Source organism: Orycteropus afer, unplaced genomic scaffold, assembly GCF_000298275.1.
Source record: "Orycteropus afer afer isolate SDZICR_OR568_19922 unplaced genomic scaffold, OryAfe1.0 scaffold00020, whole genome shotgun sequence".
NCBI lineage: Eukaryota > Metazoa > Chordata > Mammalia > Tubulidentata > Orycteropodidae > Orycteropus > Orycteropus afer.
This window is the reverse complement of record NW_006921607.1, coordinates 20447029-20460552: the sequence shown is the minus strand read 5'-3', so window position 1 is coordinate 20460552 and position 13524 is coordinate 20447029. Positions and strand designations below refer to the sequence as shown.

The 13524-nt window shown below is 43.9% G+C and overlaps 1 protein-coding gene across 1 annotated transcript in view; it reads left to right on the top strand.

The window, feature by feature from the left end:
* The window catches only part of PTPRT (protein tyrosine phosphatase receptor type T), a 557720-nt gene that overhangs the window by 476494 nt on the left and 67702 nt on the right, over nt 1-13524 (top strand). The window contains exon 12 of the mRNA XM_042783611.1: nt 6525-6612. Within this exon, the coding sequence (XP_042639545.1) occupies nt 6525-6612 (88 nt within the window). The remainder of the gene's footprint in view (nt 1-6524; nt 6613-13524) is intronic.

Below are 13524 nucleotides of genomic sequence, written 5' to 3'. Positions count from 1 at the left end.
ATGATCGATCATTCTAAGGAGTGTATCTGTTGTTGCTGTTATGTGTTGGACCCGACTCGACCCCTCCTTGGGTTTCCCAGGGGACATCACTATGGAAGTAGATTGCCCAACCTTCCTTCTGAGGAGTGGCTGGTGGCTTTGAACCACCAGCCTTCTGGTTAGCAGTCAAGTGCCTTAGGCAGTATGCCACCAGAGCTAGTTTAAGGAGAGATGACTAGATAGGGCTGAAGCTGTAATTGCTAAAGAAGTCACAATAACTTGTATTAACCAGGACAGGGGGATGGTTGGCCCTTTTTTGGCTTGGACAGTGTGCATGTTTTATGTGTATTCAGAGTAATTGTGTTTTGGTCTTACTCCACAGCAGTCACAAAATAGCCTTGTTTACTACTTGGTTTTGTGAAATTGTTTATGTTCAACAGGAGAACACCAAGGTCTGGCTGTAAGTGCCAGGCCAGCTCCCAGGAGTCCCAGGCTGCCTTCCTCAAATGTCTCAAATATCACCTTTCTAAAGAATCCTGCTCCATCCACCTTATCTAAAGTAGTCCCTTGATCCTAGTCACTGTCGTTGACTTCACAGCTGTTGTTGTTTGTTGTGTGCTGTCGAGTCCATTTCAATTCATAGAGACCCTGTAGGATAAAGCAGAACTGCTCCATGGGATTTTCTAGGCTGTAATCTTTTAGAGAGCAGATCACCAGATCTTTTCTCATGTGTTGCCACTGGTGGGTTTCAACTGCCAGCGTTTTGGTTAGCAGCCCAGCACTTAACCATTGCACCACGAGGGCTCTTGACCTTTCATAGCACATATTATAAACATTATCTTGTTTATTTTTCTTATTTATTGTCTTCCCCCTTTGTCCAACTAGAACACAAACGTCATACATGCAGGGATCTTGTCTGTCATGGCCATTACTGTATCTCTAGGGCTGAACACAGTGCCTGACATCCAGAGGCTCAGTGTGTAGGAAGAAAGGAGGGGAGGGAAGGAGGCAGGGCTAACTCAATATGTATTCTTGAACAAGTCATGTTCTGCCTCTGGACCTCACTTTGTGATCTGTACAATGAGGCAACAACTTTCCTGAAGACCCTTCTAGATCTGATGTTTCACGATTCTCTGAATACCACAGCTCAGCCCTGCAGGGATGAGGACATTCCCAAATATATCTTTCAGTACTGAAAGAGTGACTGTCTTAGAAAAGCGACATTGTTGAGGAGTGGAAATGTTTCCACACTCAGAGAGGAGTGTAAAAATAGAGCTCAACACTCTTATGGAGAAGAGAATGAGGAAAGGAGGGCAGAGATTGATAATGGGTGGGTATAATGAGATGGCAATTTTGGTTTCAAACGAATGTGATTAGCTCCTAATGACTGCCACCATTCCCTGGTCAATCTACTGTAACTAGCCACTAATGTAAAAATAATGTCCCTTGTCTCGCTCACTTTGAAGATGGAGATGAGCCTCCCTTTCATACTTTTACCCCACCCCCTGTCATATTTTTTTTTCTTCTAGATTAGTCCCTATTAGATTTCATCTCCCTCGAAGGGGAAATGGATGTGTGATCAAAGGCTGCCGATTAGGGAGTCATTACTGCTCACTCCTGGGTGCCTCTTCAGGCTGTTGCCTCCTCTGCCTTTGTCAACATCATCCCAAGCCCACGTGGCCTCCTCTAGCTCCCACTAGGGGGAGACAGAGGCTCGCAGGGCTGAGACAGGGGTCTACATGGTTTCCTGGAATCGGCCCTTTTTGTTTAGTTTAGGATTTTCAAGAAATATTTGAACACTGAAGTATGTCCTGGAGGATATGGCCTTGATGTTGAGAGTCCCTCAAACTCTGCCATTTAAGGACTCTAGGGGTAACAAGGACCTTAGCCACAGCTCAGCAGTGTCATAGGACAGAGAGTACATGCCACTCTATGGGACTCCATGGGACAGGGGAAGGCAAAGAACAGGAAGTTGAAGTAAAGAAACAAATGTCCAGTGAGCCTGTCCAGAAATGAGGCAGGAAGGTTTGTGGGGTAGTGAGCTCTCTGTCACTGAGGGTATCCACATGATAGATGCTATGGACTGGCTCATCAACTGTCTGGAAGGTCATAGTAAGAAAGAATAGGGAACTAGAAGATTTGGATGACACTTCTACCTCTGAGACTCCAGGATCTTTGGCTTCTGTATGTACAGAAGCCACCTCATTCATTATTTCATCCATCCATGCATGCATTCATTCAAAATATATGATCAAGCATGTATGAAGTACAAAGCCAGAGCGGGGTTCTAGAAATACAAGTGTGAATAAGATGCTATTACTCTCGCCACAGGAACCTAGGGCTGAGTTGGGAGACAGCCATTCAAATTCTTAGATGTAGAAAAGTTGGTGTAATAAGAAAGGAAGTGACTGACTGTAATGGGGGATGCAGTGTGGTGGTGAGAGGGTGAGCACAGGTTTCATAGAAGAGAAGATGCTTGTACTGGGTTTTGAAGGATAAGTAGCAGTTTGCCAGCCAGACTAGACAAAAGAGAATTTCCAGCAGAGAGAATAGCATGCATAGTCTCAGACGCTGAAATACCTGACATTGTCTGTGGTGCTGCAGTTTCTTACACTTGAATTATAGCTGTAAGGGCAAGACATGAGTCCAGAGGAACATTTGGAGCAGAACCATTATGGCCCTTGTATCAAAGAGTTTGGAATTTATCCTGAAGACAATGATGAGGAGAGTAACTGGGTCCTATTCACATTTTAGAAAGATCTCCCTGATTACAGTGGAGAGTAGATTGGAGGGGACAAAACCAAGGCAAGAGAGACCAGTGAGGAGGCTCGTGGGAAAGTATTTCTCCAGGTAAATTCGCTGCGTTGCAAGAATCATGGCTGCACACTGGAATCACTTTGAGACTTTTGGAAATGCTGATGCCTGTGTCCCATCACTGGAGACCTATTTAATTGGTCTGAGATGTGGCCTTGGCTTTGGGTGATTGAAAGCCTCCCCAGGTGAGTCTAGTGTGCAGCTGTAATGACAACGTTAAGCTAATTAAGTAACTCAAACCCTGGCACATAATCAACAGATAATGTTTTCAAATTACTAGCCTGAAAACACTTAGGGTGCCTGACCTTGGCTTCACACCACTTTTGTTGGGTATGTTTGGATAAGAAGCCGCCTTTTTCATAGAGAGGGTTTGGGGTAGACAAAACACCACAGAACATCAGCTTATCATTCATTGATAAATCCCATGACACCACTTAGATAACCTCCATCCCACCTCAGAGAATCAAGGATATATACACCTGGAAAGCTGCCTGCAAGGACTGAGCTACCTGACTGGAGTGGGAGGATGAGGCCAGGGGCTGACATCTGAATTCTAAGAGTCACATGAAAAAGCAAGAACCATTTATGGTCTAATGATGGCCTAAACTGGTGGCAAGAGGGATGCACGGTGAAGGTCATTTATAATGAGCAGAGAAAGAAGAAGAGGAGGAGGAAAGGAGAAGAGTGAGAGGCAAGCCCTACATGTATGAAATGATCACTTCCCTATACCGATAGCACTTTGGTCACACTCAGATTTAGGGCACAGATTGGAACCCAATGCCTAAAACCTGTCTAAATCCCTATCTACAACACAATTCTGATCATTAATACCAGGAAGACACCTTATCGTGCCAATCTAAAGCCCCAGGAAAAGCTAAGTGGGAGATGGAAGCCCAGGCAAGGCCTTCTCACTCCCTCTGCATTGAATCCTTGTGCTAGGCCAGCACGAACGAACAAACGAACGAACGAACTCACTGCCACTGCACCAATTCTACCTGCTCAACCACTGCATAGATGAGGATGATGGCCACTGTTCTAGAACAAAAGTTGAGAAACTATAGCTGTAGGCCGAGTCCTTGTTTTTGTAAATAAAGTTTTATTGGAACAAAGCTTTATTCATTTGTTTGCTTGTTGTCTGTGGCCAGTCTCATACTGTTGTTGCTGTTGTGTGTCATTGAGTCAGACCTGACTCATAGCAACCCCTCCTTGGGTTTCCAAGGCAGTATGACTACTGAAGTAGATTGCCCAACTTTCCTTCCAATCTCATACTACAACAGTACAAATGAGTACAAATGAGACTGTCTGGTCCACAAAGCCTAAAATATTTACCATCTGGCTATTTACAGAAAAAGTTTGCAGACCCCTGTTCTAGGAGAGGACCCTCCCAGGTAGGTTTCACACATGGAAGACTGGAAGCAAGAAAGAGGACATCACACATGGGTCTGGCCTTTAAATAGACAGTGGTCCTTCCTGCCAGTGAAACATGGCCACTCAATGGCTCAACTGGTTACTAATCAGGTTAGAGATTCCTCCTCACTTAGGCTGGACTTGGTAAGGGGTGGATGATGTATTAAGATAAATGAAAGCTCCTCCCACCTGCATTGTTGAAAAGGAGCTGGGTAGACTGAAGGTGTTGCAAATGTCATCTTGGAAGCAGTGCAAGAACAGGGCTATTATACCAGAGGCAGGATGGAGAGAGTAATCCAAATGTGGCCTGACCTTCATGTTTCTGCAGCTTTTCTAGTGCTGCTCCCACTCTCAAATGCCCACCCTCCTCTCTGTGAAATAACTGACTGCACCCTCCCTTGTGCTTCCTCAACACTTGGCTCATAACTCTGTTAAATCATTCCACATGTTTGTTTACTCGCCTGTCTTATCTTTGGCTGCCTTCCTCTTAAACTGATGATTCTCATCTCTTCCCTGTCCCCACAAGCTCTGGACCCATAAGTCCAACTTCCTACTCAGCATCTCAACTTGGAGGCATCTCAACCTTAGCTGTTATTATAATTGTTATTATCATTATGGTGAGCATAAGAAGTACAGAGCACTCAATTAGTGCTAGGTGCTAATCTAAGCATTTTACATATCCAAAACACAACACTTAATTTCTGCCTCCACAGTCCTGTTTCTCCCCCTGTCTCAGTAAGTGGCATCCCTCTTTCCACTCAGTTCTTCAACTCAAAATCTGGGGGTCAGCTTTCATTCTTAAGCCATATCTGAAGTAGACACCAATGGTAACCTGCCTGTATTCCCTATCGACTCTCTATCCCCATGCTTCTTCTGAAAGTACCTGTGACATTTGAGGACTTCTTCAAGCTAAAGGAGTGCTCCCTGTGGTTTCCTGGAGTTGCCCTTAACCAAGAAAGAATGAGAATTGGTGGGAAAATATCCCAACTCCTCACCCTTCCAGAGGGAAAATTCTGAGGCACCAATGTGCCCATGTGTTAAGCGCCAGTTGCACGTGGGGGTAACTTGCTCATTAATGTGCCCTACTTTGACTTCTTCCCTTGATTGTCTTGCTCTCCCTACTCTTCTACCCATGCTCCTCAGGACTGATTCCCAAATAAACTACTTGTACTCAAATCCTTGTTTCGGAGTCTGCTTCTGGGGGAACCCAAATTAAGACAATACTCAACCATTTACCCTGAATATAACCACTTCTCACCACCTCCACTGCCAACACCCTGGTCCAAGGGTCCAAGGTACCACCATCTCTTTCCTAACCGGTCTTCCTTCTTCCTCATTGGTCCTCTTTGAGCCTGTAATTCATACTTGTGCTAGAATGATCTTTATAAAACATAAATCAGATCAGATGACTCCCCTGCTTAAAACCTTCCAGTGGTTTCCCATCACATTTGGAATACTACCCAACTCCTTATTAATGATCAAAATTCCTTTTCTTATCAGATCACTCCCAGCTCTCCAGATGGTCCATCTTCACTCTCCTCCTGGCTCACATTAGTCCTTAAATATGGTCATTTGATTGCTGATTGATGATGGCCTTTATATCTACTATTCCCTCTGCCTGGAAAGCACTTTCTACTTTCCTTGGCATGACTGGCTTTCCCATCATTCAAATATTAACTTAACTGATACTTGCTCAGGGAAGCCACCCAAGATCATGTGATCTGAAACAATTCTCATCTCCCATCACTATCTCTTTACCTTGCTTTATTTTCTTCATAGCATTTTTCATTACTTAAAATTACTTATGTTTGCTTATTTGCTGCATCTTCTCCCACTCTTCTGGAAGCTCACTGGGGACCTTGCTTATCTTGCTATCTCTATCCCTAGTACCTACAACAGGGCACAGCACATTTACAATCCAAACCCACTGCAATTAAATTGATTCTGACTCATAGTGACCCTGTAAATCTTTACAGAAGCAGAATGTCTCATCTTTCTCCAATAGAGTGGCTGGTGGGTTCAAACTCCCAACTTTTGGTTAGCAGTGAATGCTTTAACAGCACATTTTAGGGACTCAATAAATATCTGTTGAATGGATGAATGAATGAAGACTCCCCTACTTGGCCAGACTTTGAGCTCATTACACTCATAAAACATCAATGACATTTGAGTCAATGAATGAGTGAATAAGTCTATGGAGGGGCTGGGTCTATGTTCTATGGGCCTTTATTCTGAGAGTCCCATCATCCCTTGGTTGGTTCATGTACACTTGGATAAAGCTTCTATTTCAGGCCACACTAATCACTTCTTTCCTTGCTTTCCAGGCTTTACCAGAGGGGCAGACAGCTTCATGGGACACAGCCAAGGAAGATGAAAACCGCAATAAGAATCGATACGGGAACATTATATCCTGTAGGTACCCTTCTGGGATGCCCTGAGATGCTGGCTTTGGGGACACAGAGGGAAAGAAGCTATTACCCTCCTTGGAATTCATTGTCAAATGATCTTTGATGTTTCCAGCTTTGGGTCCACATGCCAAGCTGAGAGCTTTCTTTCAGCCTCCCTGTCACATGTGGCTGGGAAGACAGAGCATGGCTGATCTCAGCCAGATAGGCAGACAGAGAACAGGGTCCAGGCAGAGGAGATCTATGAAGTCTGTCAGGGGAAAACCTTGAGTGCTGTGTTTCACTTGGCATTGCTCACTCAAGAATTCTTCACGCATAGGAGAAAGCCCAAACAAAAAGTGTTCTCATCAAGAAAACTCTACAGATGGGCAGATGGAGGAGAGAGAACTCCATGCTCCCAGCAATTGCTCTGATTCAGAGGGGGGGTTGGGCAGCAACCTGGAGTGGGGTTCAAAGTCCAGTCCATGATAGAAGGAGTCAAGACAACATAGTTGAATAGTACTCCCTCACGAATGTGGAGTTCCAGGTAAGGTTGATGCTCAGAAAGAGCCAGAAACTCTGGCATATGATGGGAAGTTGGAGGCAGCCAGCTCAAGAGCCCAAAGCTACTCTTCTTACACAAGAGACAGGGTTTAAGACAACATGAGTTCTGTCAGACCCCACTGCTTGAGGGCAAGGGCCCTGAGATGAGGGCCTGCTATTCAGGACCCAGATCTGCACAGGCATTTGGTGGCATTAAACCTGCAGGAGAAAACATATTCTTGTGCAGAGCTGGAGGAGGAGGCATGGGATGGCATTTCCTTTTGCTTGACAATGAGCTTTACCATTGCTGTGGGCACCTCCAATGAGCAATGTGATGAAGGCACTGTTGCATAATGGTTATAGCCCACTACAGGCAGACTGCCTAGGTTTCTACTCCAGCTTTGCTGCCCTGGACAAGTTAATCTGAACTCTGTAAGATTCAGTTTCCTCATCTTTACAATGGTGGATGTAATGGAGATAGGGGTGTTGAGAAAAGGCATATAAAGCCTTCAGTTCAGTGCCTGGCACTATCAGTCTTTCATGGAGTTAACTTTTTGGGGGGTCACCAAGAAGCATAGTGCTTAAGGCACTTGACTGCTAACCAGAAGGCTGGCAGTTCAAACCCACCAGCCACTCCTTAGAAGGAAGATGGGGCAATCTACTTCCATAGTGATACTGCCTCAGAAACCCAAGAAGGGGTCGCTATGAGTCAGGTCCGTCTCAATGGCACATAACAACAACAACAACAACAACCAAGAAGCAAGGTGGATATATTATTCAACCAAGGTGAGGAACATGATCAGATGTTCATTTTAGAAAGGTTATTCAAAAATAAATAAATATGTTGCCATGGAGTCATTTCTTACCATGGTGACCCCATGTGTGTCAGAGTAGAACTGTACCCTGTAGGGTTTTCAATGGCTTATTTTTAGGAAGTAGATCACCAGGCCTTTCTTCCCAGGTACGCCAGACACCTTTCAGTTAGCAGCTGAGTGCTTAACCATTTGCACTACTCAGGGGCTCCACTAGTGTTGCTGTTATGGAGGGTGGATTATATTGGGAAAGGCTGGAGGACAGGGACCAGTGAAGAGGCTACTGCAATGGTCTCAGCAAAAGATGAAGAAGCCTGAACAAAGGCAGTGACAATACCTATGCATGCTGTTCACTTTGGAGAGAAGGGTAAGAGAGACACGATATGAAAGTGGCCTTTAGTCTCGTGTGTTTGTTTCCACGTGTCCCAAATATATACATATATATGTGGTTTATTCGGCCTTCAAAGCAGCATAAATACAGAGAAGTCCTCTCATACTAAATGTGGAAAATATATTCTGATTAAAATAGAATCCACAATATCCTTTATCTAACTTAGTGGAGCCACCTGGATCTTTTGACATCTCACCAATTGGAACAGTAGCCTTCCTTGGTCACAGCTCTCAAGGCAATGCAGTTCAGCCAAAAATAAAAATAGAGAGAGAGAGAGAGAGAGAATCCTCAATGACAAATTATTTCTAGCACAGTTGTGTTTTGTTTTGTTTTGCTTTAAAAAAAAAAAAACTGTCTAGACTTTGCTTAAGAAAAAACTTGCAGGAAGAAAGAGTAAGATAGAGACAGCTTGGAGAGGAAGAAAGAGGGAGAAGTTTTAGCTTAGCTGTTTCCTGTGCTGATTTAGGAATGGACTATGAATGGTGAGACTAATCAGAAAGCATTTATAATTTGTCTCTTAGAAGACAGTAATGCAGACACCAAGATTTCATGCATGTTAAGCATTGGAAAGAGATGTTCAAAGAGTCAGCAAACATTTATTAAAGTGCTATGATGTGTGAGCCTCTTCTAAGCTGAACCTTGTGGTGAGCATTGGAGACACAGTCCTTGATCCCAGAGAACACCCACTCAAGCCACAGGTGGCAACTCTCTGACTCCCTAGTACCTTCTGCTCAAGCACCATGCATGCTGTTCCTTAAAATACATGGTCACGTGTCTGTTCTTCCTATCAGCTTGTGAGTTTAGATGGTTATCGTTAGTTGTCATAGAATTGACTCTGATTCATGGTGACCTTCTGTATAACAGAATGAAACATTACCCAGTTCTTCACCATCTTTCTGACTGTTGTTATGTTGGTATGAATCCATTCTGTGGCTATTATATAATGACTTCTAACCTAGGGGGCTTATCTCCCAGTCCTACATCAGATGACATTCTGCTGTGATGCTTAAGATTTCACAAACTGATAGACAGGGAGTGGAGTTCAGATTGTTGTTGTTGTTATGTGCCATCCAGTCAGACTCGACTCATAGCGACCCCTCCTTGGGTTTCTGAGGCAGTATCACTATGGAGGTAGATTGCCCCATCTTCCTTCTAAGGAGTGGCTGGTGGGTTTGAACCGCCAGCCTTCTGCTTAGCAGTCAAGTGCCTTAGGCACTATGCTACCAGAGCTCCCAGGAGTTCAGATAGGGCCGACTAAATTTTAGGCTGTGACCTTGACTGATCACTCTTAGCCTTAGTCTCCTCTCTGTACAATGAGCATAGCAATGTCTTCTTTCTAGGGATATTTTTATTGTAGCTGTTGTAAGGTGTCCTTATCATGGTTGTGACTTGAAAGGCCTTTGGATGATTTCCTGTCATTGTGTGTCTTCCTCACTAGAATAGATGACCCATGATAACAGGACCATGACTATCAGCACTCTTGTTCCTCAAACCTGGCATATGGTTGGGGTTCAGTCAATACGGATTGACTTTGGGAAAGCCCTGGCTTTTCTTTCTTCTCCACAAGACCCTGAGAGGCTTCAGCAGTGAGTCTCTATCTTTTTGCTTCCCAAAGAAGGTACAGAATACTACGAAGGATGGATGAAGAAAAGGCCAATCAAGATGACATACGGAAGAAAAAAAAAGGTGACATATGGAATGATGGTATTCTAGTTAGGAAGAGTTATCAAACCTGAAAGAAGATAGAAGGCAGACAGGATACAGGAAGAAGAGAAGAAAGAAAGAAACCTAGCCTCTCTGAGAGCTGCTATAAGGAGGCAGCATTTCAGGCAGCAAGGACAAGTAACAAAGGGGATTTAACTCTGGCACTGGGGGTGCCAAAGATTCTGTCGGTGTCTGACCCACATGCCTTGACCTCACCATTTCTTAGTGCAGCAACACCCAGTGGAAGGAGAGTGAAGCATCTAGGGCACAACATTAAAGGAAGCATTCACTCTCAAGTGGTGATCCCACACTTGTATGACCCTGAGACTGAGTGCTTCCTTAAATTGTGTGTCCTAGGCATCCCACTTCCTTCACCCTAGTCCTACCTTGTCTGTGTTTCTTTGCCTGAGGACTTTCTCCAAAGCTGGGGATGGACACTCTGTTCTGCACAAGGCAGTCTTCTAATGCTGATGAATTAACAACACCAGAAGAAGCCTTCAACTAGGAAATATCCTAGTTTCCTCACTTTTCCAATGAGTACACCTTGCCCAGAGTTCCCTGTGGGAATAGACTCCAGTTGTCCAAGGTGGCAATGGGCTTAACAACTCATCTTTCATTGGCTGCCTTCTCTTTCCTGTCTCACTCCCCTCCTCTCCTATTGGTGTTCCCTCCCCCTCCTGAATAAAATATTTGCAGGGGGATTCTTGTTTTATGTCTACTTCTATGGAAACCCTGTGAAGGCAGAGGAAATTCAAGCATTTTAATGATACCGCTTGGATGGGTTTAGGGAATCTCTAGGTAGTACAGTCAAGTACTTGCTCCGTTATTAACCCAGAGGTTGGCTGTTCAAACCCACCCAGAAGCACCTTGGAAGAAAGGCCTAAAGATCTGCTTCCAAAAGATTACAGCCACAAAGACCCTATGGAGGGCAGTTCTACGGTGCAACACATGCAGTCACCATGAGGCAGAATCAACTCAATGGCAACTCATCTGATTTTTTAGTTTAAATAAGCCTGCATCTCCTTTCTAATTAACAGGTCAAAAATTCTGCCACAAATCAGGGCTAGAGTGGGTGTGCACTCCATACTGAGGGGAGATGGGTGCCAAGGTAACACATGGATTCAGGATTCAGAAAGCAGTGCAAGACATAAAGAGGAACTGAAAAAACAAAACAAAACAAAACAAAACCCACAACCTGGAATTGAAATGAGAAAGGTAAAAGAGAAACAGCTCCAAGGAATGGAATGTGTTCCTGCCCTTGTATGTGTCCCTCCCAAAGGCAAAGCCTGCTGAGGCTTGATAAATAGAAATATTCTTGGCATGAGAAGAAAACCGGGTGTGATTAGCATCTTAAGGAACCTGAAGCTCCAAGAAGCTGGAGTAGAGGACAAAGGGCCAGGCCAGGGAGAACAGAAAGATTAAAGGGGAAAAGTATGAGGGAGGGAGCTGCCTACAAATGAAACAATACAAGGAAAACTTTGGTTAAATAACTCCTTTCTTCCAAATGATTATATTTAGAATTTAGCAATAGATAGAGTGGATTCCCAAGGAGCGGAAATGGAAATGAAATGAAAAGGGAGGAAATGAATGGGGAAAATAAGAACAAAGAGATCTTTGCTTTCAAGTAGCTGGAGAACATGGGCTGTTGACCAGGGGAAATTTCAAGAATGCCAAAGCAGTCCCAGAAGACCTAGAAAGTATTTCCTGGATTGGCAAGAATGAAATTACATGGAAGCAGAGGAAGGGATTCCAGGGGTTGCAAATTTGATACAATGAGACTCCTCATCTGTATCAGCCAGGATCTTAGCAGGAAACAGATGGAAACCTCAAAGTGGAGAATTTAGTCAAGAGATGCTTTATAAAGGTGTGAGCCTGGTATGAGGAGCTACAGGGATAGTGCAGTGTTCTTGCTGGTAGGTGCCATCGAGTCAGTTCCAACACACGGTGACCCAATGTGACAGAGTAGAACTGTTCCATAGGGTTTTCTAGGCTGTAATCTCTGCAGAAACATATCACTACATCTTTCTCCTTCAAAGCTGCTGGGTGGGTTCCAACCGCCACCAAACTTTCAGTTAGCAACCCAGGCATTTAACCATTGTGCCACCAGGGCTCCTTGACAGTTCAATTCCCTGGGGCTAAATATATCCCCAGATTCTTAAAACCTTGCAAGCAGCCACCCAAAGCACAACAGTTAGTCTCTATTCAACTGGAGCAACAGAGTAAGATGGGGAATCAGGAATAGGAGGAGGAGATGAAATGTGTAGCCGATTGCCTCCATGAACAACTGCCTCCTTTGCCATGAGACCAGAAAAACTGGATGGTGTCCAACTACCATTACTGAACATTTTGATCAAAGGTTCTATAGAAGAATTAGAAGAATTCTGATCAAAAGGGGGAAAGTGCAAAACAGAATTCCAATTCTCCTGGACTCTAGACTTTCTGGAGACAAGAGGGCTAGATGACCCTCTGAAATTAATTCCTTGAGATAATCATTAAACCTTAAACCAAAAATATTCCTGGAAGTCTTCTAAAAGCCAAACAATATTTTAAATACTAAGAAGTGTCTTCCTTGAGCATTACACTCTTAAGATCTATATGGGATCAAATTGATAATAGCAGCTCAAAAGATTAGATAGGAACCTTATGGGGCAGTGCGTGTATGTTAATGTGAGAGGAACAATTCAGAAAAGGAAGGTGAGAATGGTGGCACAACTTGAAGAATGTAATTAATGTCACTAAATGGTAATATGTGGAAACAGTTGAAGTGGTGTATGTTTTGTTCTGTATATTCTCAACAACAAAATAAATATTATATATATATATATATATATTATATATTATACATATGTAATATATGTATATAGAAGCTCTGGTAGTGTAGTGCCTAAGGCACTTGACTGCTAACCAGAAGGCTGGCAGTTCAAACCCACGAGCCACTTCTCGGAAGGAAGGTTGGGCAATCTGCTTCGTAGTGAGACTGCCTCTGAAATCCAAGGAGGGGTCGCTATGAGTCAGGTCTGCCTCGTCGGCACATAACAACAACAACAACAACATATGCCTGTAGAGAGAAATGACCAGAATCTGGCAGTAAAGGGAGTATGTGGAGAGGACTACCTGAGACCCCAAAAAGAGCACTGAAGGAATAAATACCACCACTACATTCTTCCCCGTCCATCCAATTTCCGCCAGAAGCCAGAAGACCAAGGAATTGGTTCACGTAGTCCAGTGGTTCTCCAAGTGTGGTCTGGGGACCAGTAGCATCATGATCTCCTGGGAGCTTGTTAGAAATATGAATTCTCGGGCCACACCCCAGACCTATGGAATCGGCACACTGGGTGGGGTGGGCCTGAAAACAGGTGATGCCGATGCCTGCTGTGTTAGATTGGGTTCTCTAGAGAAACACAAAAAACCAGCAAAGTATATATATATATATATATATATATATATATATATATATATAAATTGGGAGCTCTGGTAGCATAGTGGCTAA